This window comes from Pundamilia nyererei, unplaced genomic scaffold (genome assembly GCF_000239375.1).
Source record: "Pundamilia nyererei isolate P.nyererei 1_Seehausen unplaced genomic scaffold, PunNye1.0 scaffold00044, whole genome shotgun sequence".
NCBI lineage: Eukaryota > Metazoa > Chordata > Actinopteri > Cichliformes > Cichlidae > Pundamilia > Pundamilia nyererei.
Window position 1 is genome coordinate 1,268,168 of NW_005187445.1, and position 15,842 is coordinate 1,284,009.

Genomic DNA, 15,842 nt, shown 5'->3' on the forward strand with positions numbered 1-15,842 from the left:
CTATCTATCTATCTATCTATCTATCTATCTATCTATCTATCTATCTATCTATCTATCTATCTATCTATCTATCTATCTATCTATCTATCTATCTATCTGATTTATAGTTCTCTCCCTTGCAGGCAGAGCTGTTGTTACATTGTTGTGCTCAGGGTAAGTGGTCTGATAGCCATGATATTTATAAATCAAGGATAGACACTGAATGCAGCACCACCGCTACTCTATGAGCTTGCTTCATGCTACAAAGGGTGCAAAGCTGATCGAAAACAATGTTGAAAACGTGGCTTTCAGTGCGTGAATGTCACTCAGCGTGGGGCAACATTGCAGGTCGACCCATGCTGTGTTGTTGAGCCAACTCTGTGTCCGACCACTGGTTAGTGAGCCTGACTGTATCTGTCTGCCTGCTCCCTAGGGTCGTCAAAGAAGAAATCTCTGATGACAACGCCAAGCTGCCATGCTTCAACGGGAGAGTAGTGTCCTGGGTAAGTGAGATGGATGGCTCATGTTGCCCCTGTTCACCTGGCTGTGTAGTCTCAGCTCTATGCAAAGATATGTGGAGCACCCATAGATCATGTACATATTAAAATGCAACGCCTCCACATAAGTTATCAAACACTCTTCACCTTAAGCTATTGTTCATCTGTGCTATAAAGGTGTGAGTGAATCCATTAGATATTAAACCAGGCCCTGGTAACAAAAGAGCTGGTTTAGGTTGACCATTAAAATGACCATTTACTGCAGGGGGGTCAAACATACACCCACCAAATCCATTCAGTGGTGCAGTCAAGCTGGGTGTCTTTGCAAAGTGTAAAAATTGCATAGAAGTTATTAATAATTATAGTTTTACAATGAAATCTCAGCATTGTGAATAGAGCTGATGATGCTACTGGAGTGGAAATTTGTTATTATTTTAGCTCATTTGTAGATCACAAGCTGTTTGAATGATAAAAGCGTTGTTTAGTTTAGCTTTGGTGCCTTTGTAGATGCATGGCGATCAATATGTTGTCATTCACATGTAATGATAGTAACAGTAACTAAATGTGAAAGAATATGAGACATATTGTTGGAATTGCTTTGGTTTTTCTGAAGTTATTCATCTCTTTTGTACATGGATGGTAATTTACAGTTACTTGTACTTCTTTATGAACTATATGAGTTTGATAGCCCTAATCTGCTGCAATCCTTTGGCCACATACACTGTGTATTTCTAGTGTTTTTAATTACTGAAGACAAACAGCACCGTGAACCCATGTCTACAGAGACAATAGGCTATGCCAAATTAAATCAGTCTATCTTTATTAGAGAAGGATTTACACCTTAATCAGTCATATATATATATAGGACAAAGAACGTCTGTCTCTAAATATTAATCCAAAAGTAGCAGCAAAGATTTATAAATTAGTTTGAAGGTCTGTAATTTAATTTGCTCAGTGTCTTTTTGTTTTTTTTAACAATGTCTTGTATAGATCGTACTTTATTGATCCCTATGGGGAAACTCATTATTTTTCTTTCCGCTTGGGGAGGTCAGAGGTCAGAGAGAGCCACATGGTGGTGTTTGTGTACTTGTTAGCGACTGTCTTGCTCAATAACACTTAATCGTTGTCGATACTCTCTCACAATAGCCTCCACTTGTGATTAAGTGTGGTCACAGTTAGTCAACTGTTATATAACAGTTAGTCCTAATATGTACATGTTTCCTCATGATTGCGCCACATTTTATTTCAGTCCAGCTCCCGTTTTCACAAATATGTGTTGCTATTCAAAGAGCTCTCAGCAGACTGATTTGATGATTTTACACTTTATTATGTTTCCTTTCTTTCTCGTTTATCATTTTAATGTTAAACTTTGCAGGTGAAGTGACCGATGTATTCGTTTTAGAAAGAAAATCACAATTTGTGGTGTCGCTGCACAGCATTTCCTCTGCAGTCATTATTTCTTCCTTGTTAAAAAATTCTTGTGATTAAAACACCTGCACACCGTAGGTTAGCCACACATGCTAACTGGACTTATTATTCTAATAGTTATTCAGACAATAAATCAATTAAAAATATATTAGATTCCACTAACTAGACTACATATACGGTGAGGTTGATGTAGACTTATTTTTCTTGCATGTTTAAACATTTCAAAAGGAAGGAAAATTTCTGTGCTATTAAACTTAGTATAAAATGAAAAGATAAACATTTGCTCGTGGGGCAATGTCAGATCAATCGTAATGCATTAATAATTAAGAATACTGCCTATCATGCTGGGGGAGCTGCAGAACCTAAGATGGAACATGGCTGAAATCATTTTACATATTCGAACAATTTTTAAAGCTACAGTTTTGGGACGTTATTATGTAAATTGCCGCTGAAGTTTGTGCTTTTGATTATTTTATTGGTGATTTTAATGGAATTTAAAGACATACCCAGGGAAGGTCCTTGCAAACCAGATTGGGCTAGAATGAAATACTCTGTAATTTATCTGATGTGCTTTTTGGAATATGTGCCGTATTTGGGTCGTCAGAGATTCTGGCTGTAATATGAAGATTAACCTGGTCCACATATTTATGTCAGTGCGATTAGCAAGTCCAGTGTTTCCAAAATTAGTTACGTTCATTAAGTTAATTTCAATCATATTTAATCTCTGTAATATTCTGGATATTTATAATTGAGCTGTTTGTATATTAGAGCTTTTTCTTATATTTTGTGACTTTGTAATATATTGTATTATTTAATTTAGTTAAATCTGTTACTGTTGTTCTTAAAGCAACTGTAACCACATCATTTCCTTTGGGATTATTCTGATTCTGATTAAGGCCTTAGATAAAATAATCCAGTGTGTACATTTTAAAGTATTTGGGAAAAAATATATCAGGAATTCTCTTCAAGGTCTACCATAAAAAACTCTCAAAGCCAGAAGGAAAATAATGTAATAAATGCATCCACCATATATGTCCTTTACTAGCATCTTTACACTGGCTGCCAGTCGGTTTTCAAATTGATTTTAAGATTTTATTATTTATTTTTAAGGCACTGCATGGGTTAGCGCCTTCGTACCTTTCTGATCTTTTAAAGTTATACACTCCTTCAAGCTCACTGAGGTCTGCGGACCAGAAGCTCCTAGCTGTCCTGAGGTCCAGATTAAAGCATAGCGGAGATCGGGCGTTTCCTGTGGCTGCTCCTAAACTCTGGAACAAACTGCCCGTTCACAGCAGGACCCCCCCAACATTAGACATTTAAAAACCCGTTTGAAAACCTGAAGTTTAAAACATTTTATTCTCTGGCTTCTCTTTTTTCTCATTTTATTTTTCCTTTGTTCAATTCTGTCAGCTTGTCCTATGTTTTTATGTCATTGATTTTTCTTTAGAATTACAGCATTTTGGTCACAAGCCGCTGTTTTAAATAGAAACAAATTTCTATAAAACTGGAGATCCAAGGACCAGAGAAAAATCTGCTCCTTCTTAGGATGTTTCGAGAAGAAAGCCAGCAAGTCAGTACACAGCAGGCACAGAAGGTGATGGAAATTGCAGTAACACTTATATTCTCTGTAATGGAGAAAAGAAAAGTATCCCACTCGTTATTTGAGAATCGAGTGGCACCATAGCGATGCCTGTGAACCCCCAGGCTTGCATTAGAATAATCACAGCCCACAGAGTTGTTGGGCTTTCCTCGCCTGTCTGCTTTAACTTTCATTATTCTGGCTCAGATGAAAGGATGGGTCATTGTACATCATCCTTTGTACCGACACTCAGCTGAGTAAAAGAACAGAAGTCTTTTAAGTTTCTAAGTAGCTTGCAGTGTTTCTCAAGTTGTATAAGCATAGCCAGAAGTCATCGGTAGGCCTTTTTGCCACATCTCAATTTCACAGCCTCCCCTGAGTGGACTCGCGCTTAAGAGACGTCTGTCTCTGAGTTTATCTTTGAGTTTGCGTGGTTACAGAGTTTCTTTCTTCTAGTTCTGTGTCCACACTATGCAGCCTATAGAATACAATAAAATATGCACGGTATAACGTGTGCTTGTCTTTGACCTGAATATGTCTAATCTGTAATGAATAATTTTGTTTCCTCCAACCTGTCTTTTTCAGTTGGTCCTGGCAGAGAGTGCACACTCTGATGGAGGATCTCAATGCACGGAGAGCCATCCAGAACTTCCCCCACCCCTCGAGAGAACAGGGGGCATCGGGGACTCACGGCCCCCGTCCTTCCAGTGAGTAGGATGATTGCCGCTCGTCATGTATGCACAATTACACACACTCGTGTAGGCAGATGTATTCAAGCACGCAGCCCTGCGTACCGGTTGACCTTTTCATTTCACAGCACGCTATATGTGCTAATCAGAACGTGGAACGTGCCACAGAGAGATTTATCGTCACAGGCTCACATGGGGAGTGTAGACGGTCGCTCCGCCGCTGTGTGAATATAGTATGTGCTAACACTACAGTGTGGGAATATGCATAGGCGTGAGTATTTTTCCCACTTGGGTATATATTCCCGCCCACACAGCCATGGAGTAAGGCGTTACTCCGCTCGTCTATGTAAACACGATGCGCATGCTGCTTGGGCGGCTGATTCTTGAAATAGCCTTGACAGCATAAACCTCTTCAGGCAAATACTGGCACTCAAGTGAGGCTCATTGTATTCAGTCACTAAGAGCATTCATCCATACTCTGAAAAAAAAAAGCACACGTGGCCTGAATCATATTATTGCTTAAGCACTCAAAAATTGAGATTTTCTCAACGTTATGGCTACCTGAGTCCAGACTTTGCCTTAAAACCAGCAGATTTAAAAAATATAACTGTAATCACTAAGGAGAAGTCCCTTCCTAAATATAGCCAAAAGGGCTGGGGGCAGTGGAGGCCAAGAGTCATTGCCATTACAGCACTAGAGCAATATAGCTGAGGCTCTATATTGAGAACATGCAATCTGTCATGTCTCAGTGTATCTCTTTATCTACTGTTTGACATCTCAGCTCTCTTTTGCCCTCTATGGGCTGCTCACTCCTGTTTGGCTGTCATCTGGCCTGATGATGTTATTGTTCCCAGCCAGCTTTGACTACCGCCACCTTGTGGAAAAAACAGCAAACTGTCTGCCGGCCCCTTTACCCGCCCCCTCCGTGCCTCGCTCTCTCTTTCTCTTTCGCTCTTTGAGTCAGACAGCCAGGCCTTTTTACAGCATGGTGAATTCCCTATCGCGAACCTCCCCTCTTTCTGAAATGAATCCAGCCTTCCCCCCTGTACCGCTGTCTGCAAATAGCTAGAATATTATTACCACATCATTTACTCTTTGTGCTTTATTCATGCATCTCGTGTTTGTCGGCGTGAATGGCTCTATTTGATGAGCACACACAGAATAGGTGTTTTGGTCTGAGAATGGACACACTGATGTGCTTCTGCTCGGTAATCCGGATTAGCAGACATTAAAAGCACCCATCTCCATTTCCCAATGGAAGGGGGGGGCTATTGGCAGCAGGGAGAGGGGGTGGTAGGTGTGGGGATTGAAAGGGGGTGGCATTTGTTCACAGCTGGAGCCTAGCGCCTCGGATAATCTCCCACCAGAATAGCAGATCCGTCGGCTGGCTGGTGAGCGCCCTTTGACAGGTTTTGACAGGGCTAACAGCAAGAGGCAGTGGCCACCGCATCGATCATCACATAGCTTTCTAATCAGTTCCACTAGAAATGCACCTGAAGTGTGCATCTTCACTGATTTTTGCATACATGCACTGACCTGTGCTGGTGAAGCCGGGCCCAGGTGCACCCATTAGTACTCTGTAGCACACGCATGTAAGCATGCTCAATTGAGCGCTTCATCCCGCTGAGTGAACACGGCAGACACGGCATCCTGTCTGCTCCTGAGATTTTCATTTGCGTTGGTCAGCCACACGTAGGCACTGAGGTGTGCGAGAACATTGTTTTCAAACGAGGAATGATGTTTGCTCACAGGTTTGGTTTTTTATGCCTCTTTTTTCTGTTTATACACTTTGATTTTGACTGTTTGTGCGCGTGCACTGACATTTACGCAGGTGTGATTATTTAGGTATTCAGGTGTCAGATACATGTTGCATACATGCCTAAGTGCGTGTGACTGACTGACAGGGTTGAGTAGAGTTCTCATCGGGTTCAGGTTTCCTAGGAGCCCGGTGGCAGTGTGAGTCCCTTAACCCTCGTGCCTGAGGCCACAGCGCCTCCAGCCCTCTGACAGAATAACAATCTGCCCGCCAGCTCTTCCAGAGCCCCCAGACTCCTTCCAGACCTCAAGTACACGCAGGCCGGCTTATTGCTCAGCCCACACCTGATCTACCACTTCTCACTTTTTATGCGATCTGTCATTCTCTTCTCTGTCTCTCTCCCAATCATGCTCCAGGCACCATCTGGGCTTTCAATAGGTCTCATTAATGCCAGTATTGTCCAGAATGGCTCCCTCTCAGGGTATCTGGTCATTAATGACACTTAGTGAAAAACACATCACATACCACCGAACAATGAAATTGCTATTTTGGCCAGAGGGACTGAATTTGAAACAGAGTCATGATATGAGTTGCATATTCCCCTAAGGTTGGATGGCAGGCATACAGATACTATAACAGACAGAAGTATACTATAGCTAGGGATTATGTTCGGGAGTGTTGGTCTCAGGCTGGCTAGAGAATTCATTTGAAACACTTTCTGCAAGGCAGACTGAGATACTCTGTGTTTTGTACATCATTATGAAGCTGACTGAAGTTTTCCGATGCGTGTATTGCAGTGCCAATGCAGTGAGCAGTCGTGACGGCCTGGACACAGAGACTGGTACAGAGTCTCTCCTAAGCCACCGCAGAGAGCGAGAGAGAGAGCGCGCACGGAGGAGAGCTCGAGAAACTGAGCGTGAGTATTATCAGCCAGGAACAGATGGATCCCAAAAACGCAATTATCTTGTCATTTCCAACTTATTACTTTTCAGTACCTCTCCATTTAACTCTCATACTCCGCACAAGTCAATCACCAAAAAATGTGGACGGGAAGTAGACATGTATGAAAAAAGGTCCCTGGGGCTCAAGTGGTACATGTTCAACTGCAGCTATGTTAAAGCAAAAAGTTCACTGTATGTCAGCGTTTTTGGAATAGTTGGCCAGTAGTTGTCTTTCTTTTCTGTTTCTTCTGTGGCTCTCAGGTCTGAATTATAACAGGAGTCTGTTGCAGTCACTGTTGAAATAAAAAATGCCTCCATTCCATCTGGAAAAGAAATTGATTGGATCTTGACTTTAAAAGCTCCTGAGAACTGTTATCAAGTGCAAATGCATTTGCTTTATTGTGCTGACATTTGACTACAGCAATTTCTATTACAAGCTCTTCGGTAGGAGAGGCGCAGCACTTTCCTGCTCCTTCGCAAGAACTCCTATTTGCAGGCTCAGTGTTTTCAGTAAGGGAGGCTGTCTGTGCTATCCACAACAGAGAACAGGAAGGTTTTGCAGTGGTTACCCACATAAGCACATTGGCGATCAGTAGAGGTACCTGCTTTCATCCGGTTTCTGTCCCACACAGGTATTTTTGACAAAATTAGTTGGTTTTTTGGCACCAAGTAATAAACAATCGCAGTCTGCCATTGTTTTCACTGACAGCAAAAATCACTATGCTCTTCTCTCTCGCTTTCTTTCTCTCGCTCCCCCCTTCCCCTTTGTCCTCTCTTCACAGCAAGCCTGGCTCTTTGCATCCTGCGCTCCAGGCTCATTAACTAAATACTCATTAATTTATGTGGTGCAATTAGCATCACTGATTACAGCATCAGGTTGGGGTTGTATGGAGGGCTGTAGATGGGGAACAGATTTATCTTAGCAGACTATCTGCACATGAGCATAGCCAGTGATTTCATCGTGATCACGCTGGTGCACTCCATGATGATGCTTTTGACTTGGCACAGACATATTGCTGCTGCCGCTGCTGCTAACAGCCAACTGAACATCTGTTGTTTTTTGCATGTGAGAAGGATCACAAACTCAATGAAATATACATTGTTATCCACCCCGTTGTCTGTGTTTACTGACTTCAATCCAATCTAGACGCACATATACTTTCCCGGAGAAACTCCGAGAGAAGCTGGTTCATAAATTTGTGTAACAAAGTCCAATTAAGTGTAATTCAGCTTTAATTTCACCGAGTGACACAGCGAGACGTAAAGACAGATACCTCCTCCCACCTCTGTGCCTCACTGCCTGCAGCATCAGCAGCAGCAGCAGCAGCAGGAATTCCCCTGTCACCTTATACACATGCGAGCGTTCCTCGCTGTTTTACAAAGATCGGTTAAAATGTTCAGACTTGTTCAAACTATTCTCTCTCTCTCGTCTTTCTCAGTTTTCTTTCCTGCGCTGTAGCATTCAAGGATGAATAATGGAGCAGTTAAAAAATTTAAGAGGGAGAACAGGTGCAAGAGTACCTCATGGAGTTATGGGATATGATCTGTTTTAAGGCTGCCAGGTGTTCTGTATCTTAACCAGTTGTATTAGAGGACGACTGTGGCCAACAAAGGGGGGGGGGAGCGTTCCCGTGGCATTAAATGTTATGCTGCACAGAGCCGTCAGGATTTCAAGGCTGAGGTCAGAGAAGACACAGTTAAGCCTGAGCACTTATGTTTGTATTAAAGTATTACACAAAGCCTGCAAAACAGCTGGTGAACATAAACTACTCTCTGTTATGAAAAAGTGTCTTCAGCTCATTTTCCTGTTCTTGTTGTATTAGGGCTGCAAAGCTTTTGTGATTTCAATCACTCGACAGTGTTTTCACCTGAGGAAGGGAGGGGAGAAGACAGCTTATCGTATAAAATCACATATTATTTTCTCTCTGCTTTGGAGGATACCATCGTCTGATTGGTCAGAGGCAGATTAACAGTCATTCAACAGTTGCGTGCATGAGAGTCAGGGAGGAGGTAATACTTTCTCCTCACTCTCAGCTCACTTTCTCTGTTCATTGGAAGAAGGCGTGCTGTCAGCTGCGGTGAGAGGGATTCGCTGTGTTATTTCCCGGGACGGTGTTGGGCTTTGGAATATTTTCTATTGTTTTTTGTGGTTAATTTAACGCTGGTGTTATTTTTCTGTTTTTCCAGAGTTATGGATAGTTGGTTAAAATAGGGAGGCTCTTGTTTTTTGAAGCAAGGTGACATTTTTATTTAATAGGTGTAAGCTTTTATAGGCTGGTTCTGTTTATGAACGATTCTCATCAAATGGCAGCTCGATTGATTATAGAATTATTTAGACTGCATGTTTCTCTCTTTAAAGATCAGAGGTCACACAAAACAGTCAATTGCTGGAAGTGTCACAGCTTTCGGAAAGGTCACGATAATGCCGTGTTCAAAGTTTCGCATATTCATTCAAAACGTGACTTTGCTGTTGAGTCATAGCACTCGCTTCTTGTTTTACTACACGTCACTCTTGATAGATTGTCGTTTTGTGTATTCCCTATTTCTGGCACTTCCTCTATTGTAGATAAGCTGTGAAGTGTGTCAACAGCCAGCTGGTGGGCATAGACTGACTGGGGCTCGGGCTTTTTAGAGAGCAGCTAGCACAGACGGAGCAGAGCACAAAGACGCAGATTTTTCAGGCTGGCTTGGTGAACCTGCACACTTGCTTTTTGTTTGTTTGTTTTTTTGTTTTCTCTGGCGCCAGTCAGCAGAGTGCGAGAGGAAATATGTTTGAGTGAGTCTTAACACTGGATGTCAGGTCCCTCTGCTGATTGGATGTTTATGTGCAGTAGCTCGTCTTTCAAATGAGCACCCTGTGGGCGGAGCTAGCGATGGGAACTACTACATTGCTGGAATGTTTTGCTTGCTCTCGGCGAGTACGTTGGCTACCACGCCCTCTTCGCCTTGTGAGACCTTTTCAGCCAATCCGCTGTTACCCCGAGACTGCGCCACCTCACTGCCAATGTACGTATGGAGACAGACCTGGTAGTTTTCCTCTGATGGGAGGGCGCTACTTTTTCTTGGTTTTCTGCAAAGTCTACAAATCCGTGTACTGTATTTAAAAAATGTGTTTATTTTTCATTTTTATTGCTACATTTTTTTTTTTAAATTCATGTCATTCCACCTGCAGGAGGGTCTAATTGAAGATATATTTCAGTTCAATGTCCACATCTTCCTGAGATCACAGTTTAATGCTTGTTGCAGATGATTTTTGTTTTGTATTCCAGCCACTCTCACTAACTCCTTCCTTCCTCGCCTTCTGGTTGCTCTCTTATTCTCACTTCACCCTGCAATGATGACCCCCCCTCTCCATCTGACTTACTGCTGCTGTGCACTTTTTCTCTACAGTCCCTCGCATCAATGGTCACTCCAAATCAGAGCGCACTGCAAGGGACTCGGCCATGGGTTACGACAGTGCCTCGGTAATGAGCAGTGAGCTGGAGTCCAGCTCATTTGTCGACAGTGAAGAAGATGAGGATGCTAGCAGGTAAGTTCTTCTCCAGTTTTGCCATTGAAACACTTAACTTGGTCGCTTTGTCTTCTTTCTGATGTGATTTGTTGTTTTTCTTTTCATAAAAGCTGCAAAAACAGTGAAGAATTTGCAACAATAAATCAGACTTAACCACTTAAACTACAATCAGATATAGAAGCGTGTGTTAGAAATTCATTTAAATAGAAATAGTAAGGCTAACAACTTATTATTTTGTTGAAACTGTATGTGTGTACATAGACCTTCACAGAGTTTTAAAGAAAATTCCCAATGAATATACTAAATAGCTTAAATTACTCACTCTGGCCTTATTCATATACCCTATTTAATATTCCATCTTTTCCTTGATTTCACTTTCTTCTTCAGACTCAGTAGTTCCACAGAACAGAGTTCGTCTTCACAGCTGATGCGCAGACACAAACGGCGCAGACGGAGGCACAAAGTGGCAAAGATCGACCGGGTATGCACCTCTTAAAACACATCAGTGCCCCTGCTGAATGTGACATTGACACTGAGTGCTTGAAACACATGAATAAATTGTTTGAAATGGGCTTTTTGCCACTTTTATTCACAATATGCTCACTGTAACCTCTTCTTCCTTTACCAGTCATCGTCTTTCAGCAGTATCACAGACTCCACGATGAGCCTAAACATTATCACCGTCACACTAAACATGGGTAAACCTGTTGCATCCATGCCTATTTTTTTTACGTCATAGAATTTAATGTCATAGAATTTAATGTAGAATTCATATCAGTACCAAAGCGAGTCTTTGTAACTGTATTCATCCCCTGCTTTAATCTCAACAGAAAAATACAACTTCCTTGGTATCAGTATTGTCGGTCAGAGTAATGACCGGGGGGACGGCGGTATTTACATCGGCTCTATCATGAAGGGAGGAGCTGTAGCTGCTGATGGCAGAATAGAACCTGGAGACATGCTACTACAGGTACGCTTCCATAACGAGATATTTGAACTGGTAATAATTGTGCCTCGAATTTGCTGTTGCAGTGACAACATCTCTCTGAGGTTTTGCTGCATGTTAATAATGACGGTTGTATTTAGTTCCCTTGTTAAACTCTTATGTAAAACTTGGAATCCTGCCTCTCTTTTCCTTCCCCATCCTTTGTTCTGTTTGCGATGGACGCTTCCAATTTGTTGTGGCCCCGATACAAACAGTATAGGTTGTTTTATGATTGTGGGGGTTTATTCCATCAAAAGGACCTTAGGATTTGCAGCCATGTGAACCCCTAAAAGAACAGCAGAGATTAATGCGTGCACAGTATAAATGCATAAACGCATCGAAGTTCTCTTCAGAACTTCAAAATAATATTTTAGTTAGTAAAACATGGTCGAGAAATGTAAAGAAATGACATTGTTGGTTTTGTCTGTCAATCAGGTGAATGACGTCAACTTTGAGAACATGAGCAATGATGACGCTGTGAGGATCCTGAGAGAGATTGTTTCCAAAACTGGGTAAGGACTCTTTCTTGGAAGATTATTGAAATCAGATGAAATTGAATTAATATCAGAACCAATGTGCTGGTGAGTCATGGGGCTGTATAGAAAATCAAAGGATCTAAATAAATAGGAAAAGCTAGTTGATAATGCTGCTTGACCGTTGGACACTGTTGCAACTTTTCCTGGAAGTTGACCTTTCGTCTTTCTTAGTCAGTGTCGACTGCTCATCAGTAGAATGAGTAGCTGACATTAAAGGATTTATAGGAAATGAAAGCCATCGACGGCTTTCACATTTGACAAGTTTGATTATGTTACGTAAAGTTATTCGCAGTAGAATGACAATGCGCAGTAGATTATTCAGCTTTGGTGTTTTTAAAAAAGGGAACAAGTACAGCATATTTCTGTGTATGATTTTTCTAAGAGTAACATTTATCTTCTATGTATATCCAGTCCCATTAGTCTTACTGTTGCCAAATGTTGGGACCCATCTCCCCGAAGCTACTTCACCATCCCTCGTGGTAAGACAGACAGTGTGGTGTAATATTTGGAGCAACGCAAATGATGACCTGATAATGTTTAAACCATACCGTGTTCACTTTGTCCTATTTATAAAAAGTTTCTCGTTTTGTTTTATTTTCTCAGCTGAGCCAGTGAGACCCATTGATCCTGCAGCCTGGATTTCACACACAACAGCCCTAACTGCACCTTACCCTCACTATGGTAAAGGTTACCTGCTGCTTTGTTCCAGTATAAAAGGTCACTTCTCAGTAACTGAACTATAAATAATGAGGTCACAATGATCAAAATTGTTTCTCTTTTTCCATCTCAGAGTTTGATGACTTGCCTCTGTCTGTAAGTAAAACAGATATGGCAACTATTGTCAAAGTGATGCAGTTGCCTGATTCTGGCCTAGAGATTCGAGACAGGATGTGGTTGAAGATCACCATTGCAAATGCTGTTATAGGTGAGAAAATCTACCCAATGCAGAAATTTGTATAGAAACAGTGGCTGTATTACTGTAAGCAGTGCTGGTTACTTGGAAATGTGCAGACATGCATTGCATGCATAGTGATCGAAACCTCTGTGCTGAGTGTGAGCAATAAAAATAACTCAGTAAGGCTTTTTTTTTTTCTTTAAAAAGGGGAAATAAAGAAATCAGTAGGTTTCCTAGAGAGCACAATATTAAATTACAAGACTGAAATCAATTCAAATGCATGGTATCAAAAAATATAATTTTTTAGGTAGTTTACTCTTTCTAAACACAACAAACAACATCATATAAGTATTTTTTTTTTCAAGTCATGTAGACTCGTTTGTTTGTTTTTTCTGAAAAGCATTAGCATCGTAGTTCTAGCATTAGCTCCACTAACTTCATTCAAAGGTTTTGCAGCATTGTGCTGCTTGCCCTAACTATTGCAGTTGTGGTCGATGTGTGGTTGCTGCATATAAGTGGTATTTTTAGCATCTGTTCCACGCATCAGGGAACTGAACTTCATGTCCACGTGTGCATTCTTTGCCATGCTAGGTGCTGATGTAGTGGACTGGCTGTACTCCAGAGTGGAAGGATTCAAGGATAGGCGCGATGCGAGGAAGTACGCGAGCAGTCTGTTGAAGCACGGTTACTTGAGACACACTGTCAATAAGATCACCTTCTCTGAACAGTGCTACTATACCTTTGGGGACCTCTGCCAAAGTACATCCACTTTTCACACCTACATTAATTAAGCAGCTCACACATTTATGGCATTTTCTTTTTAAATAGAAGGATTATACTAACTCTGTCCCTCTCTCCTGCTTTTTTTTTTCCTCTCTCCTCAAGACATGGCCTCACTCAATTTGAATGAAGGATCCAGTGGTGGAGGTTCTGAGCAGGACACTTTGGCACCACTACCTCCCACTAGCAACCCCTGGCCTCTGGGCGGGCAGCCATTCCCCTACCCTCCTTTCCCCACTGCACCCCCGAGCTTTCCGCCAGGATACTCAGACCCATGCCACAGTTTCCACAGTGGGAGCGCAGGCAGCCAACACAGTGAGGGTAAGCAATAAGGAGGGGCAAGACGAGTTTTCCATCAGCCTATCGTTGATTAATATAATATATTCGCTCAACATGCAACACGACATTAATGAAGTCTTTCTGGCATATTAACGAATGTCTGGCTCATGCTAATGTTAGCTTTACTGGCTCTCTGGGCAGGAAGTGGATATTGGATTGCATTATTCAATACAATATAAATATCTGTGTTCTAAAATGCGTCCTGTATTGTCAAGGTCAATCATGAGCATCTTGAGTCATGCAGCGGACAGCTCTGCAGTACTGGGTGTGTACACAAAACAGATCTGATCAACCATGTGATTATCAATCACCAGCTTGAAATGATCAACACTAAGTCCATGTGTCTCCATTAGTTCTTGAATGATCTTTTGTTTTGATTTTTGAATCAAAATGTGATGGTGCTGCATGGTTTTTGTTGTCTGCGCTGGGGCGGTACGTATAAGTAGCTGGCAGGGGTAATGTTGCTGTATATTTTTTACTACATAGCCCAGACAAAAGATGTGAAACTATATATTACCATCTCTCTGTCTTATTTTCATTGTTTTGAGTGGCTCATCCATATTTTAATTTCGCCCAGTTGCCATTCTTTCGGTTAGTTTTGGTTTCGTTTATCAGCAAATTTTGGGAAGACAAGTGACAAATAAATGTCATGGTTTTCTTTCTTTGGGAGCTTTCAGAAAAGAGCAAGCATTCATGGTAATGAGTGCATGTGTGAAATCTTGGGGACAGTTTCTGCATATTTGCATATAAAGGATCAGTAACAGCCACCGGCGTTACGTTGGTTTGGAGCTAACGGGGGAAAGTGCACTAGGACACGACAGGTAGTAGAGGAACGACTGGGCTGGGAGGTGTGTGTAATTCTGTTGTTCCCTCTGTTTCTGCTGGGCAACGGTAGACTGAAGGAGGAGGTAGTCCCCGGACACTGGGGGAACCGGTAAGCCTGCTAACCCCCTCTCCTCCTCTGCTGCTCTCTCTATTTTACCATTCAATCTTATTCTGCCACTCCTCTCTTTCTCTTGTGCTCAACGTTCTCCACGTCTCATACTGTAGCTTTAAGGTTTTTGTTGGGTTTTTGTTTTTTCTCTCTGCCCGTCCCATAATTTTTCTTTGGTCCATGTGTATCCTGTCTGTGACTCTCCTGACGTCCGATTCTCCCTCTCTGCGCCTCTAGGCATGCATTCGTACTGTGCTGGGAGGTGCATGATGCAGGATGAGCACTCTGAGGCTTGTGCTATCATTCTTGCTGATAGGGGGCAATCATGCACCACTTTACCCAGTGCTGTTGGGCTCATTGTGGAAGGGGAGGCGTGGAATGTTTGATTTTGCAACAGTGTGATACACCTCCATTAGTCTGATGCCAGCAGTGTTTATTAACAGCATTGAGAGTTGTGACACGTATTATTACTAAGAAATTGACAACACGACAAATACGTCATTCTGCGTTGTTCATCAAGTGCTGTGTGGTAATCTTTCTGATGCAGGTGTGTCATCTTTATATTTATGATCTTTGACCGTTTCAGTGTTTGTTTGAATATAAGAAAAAGCCTTAATATCAGTTGCTGCATCAGAATTTGGGGCAGAAATTACTGAGATAATCATGTTTGCCCTTGACTGACTTTTGCTAGACTGCATAACAAAAAATGTGGTCACACCTTAAACAAAGTGCAGTAATGTATTTATTAACATTGACACATTTTACTGTGTTTCAAACACAAGCACTTTTTCACGTTATGCTTAATTCTGGTGGAGTTCAAGAAGTCTTTATTAAGCTCATGTTTAATGTGTGACCTTTTTGTCTTTGTTTATCGGTAGCTGGTCGTGAATCATCAGTAGCTGATGACTTGCAGCTGCTCACTGTGTATTTGTGGGTGTTTATATTCTATTGAAGTCTTAACCTGTTAATCTCTGTTTCTTCTTCTTCTTCTTC

At 41.8% G+C, this 15,842-nt stretch overlaps 1 protein-coding gene across 7 annotated transcripts in view; it reads left to right on the top strand.

Moving 5' to 3' along the window:
• dvl1a (dishevelled segment polarity protein 1a) overlaps window positions 1-15,842 on the top strand; it is a 22,390-nt gene that overhangs the window by 4,806 nt on the left and 1,742 nt on the right. For 2 of the 7 annotated variants that reach the window (XM_013910483.1, XM_013910484.1), the window contains exons 2-14: window positions 413-482; window positions 4,069-4,190; window positions 6,726-6,844; window positions 10,260-10,398; window positions 10,768-10,861; window positions 11,009-11,078; window positions 11,211-11,350; window positions 11,801-11,877; window positions 12,313-12,380; window positions 12,505-12,582; window positions 12,692-12,826; window positions 13,388-13,555; window positions 13,682-13,897. In XM_013910483.1, the coding sequence (XP_013765937.1) occupies window positions 413-482; window positions 4,069-4,190; window positions 6,726-6,844; window positions 10,260-10,398; window positions 10,768-10,861; window positions 11,009-11,078; window positions 11,211-11,350; window positions 11,801-11,877; window positions 12,313-12,380; window positions 12,505-12,582; window positions 12,692-12,826; window positions 13,388-13,555; window positions 13,682-13,897 (1,496 nt within the window). The other 5 variants (XR_001290363.1, XM_013910487.1, XM_013910488.1 and 2 more) reach the window with 5 other exon arrangements.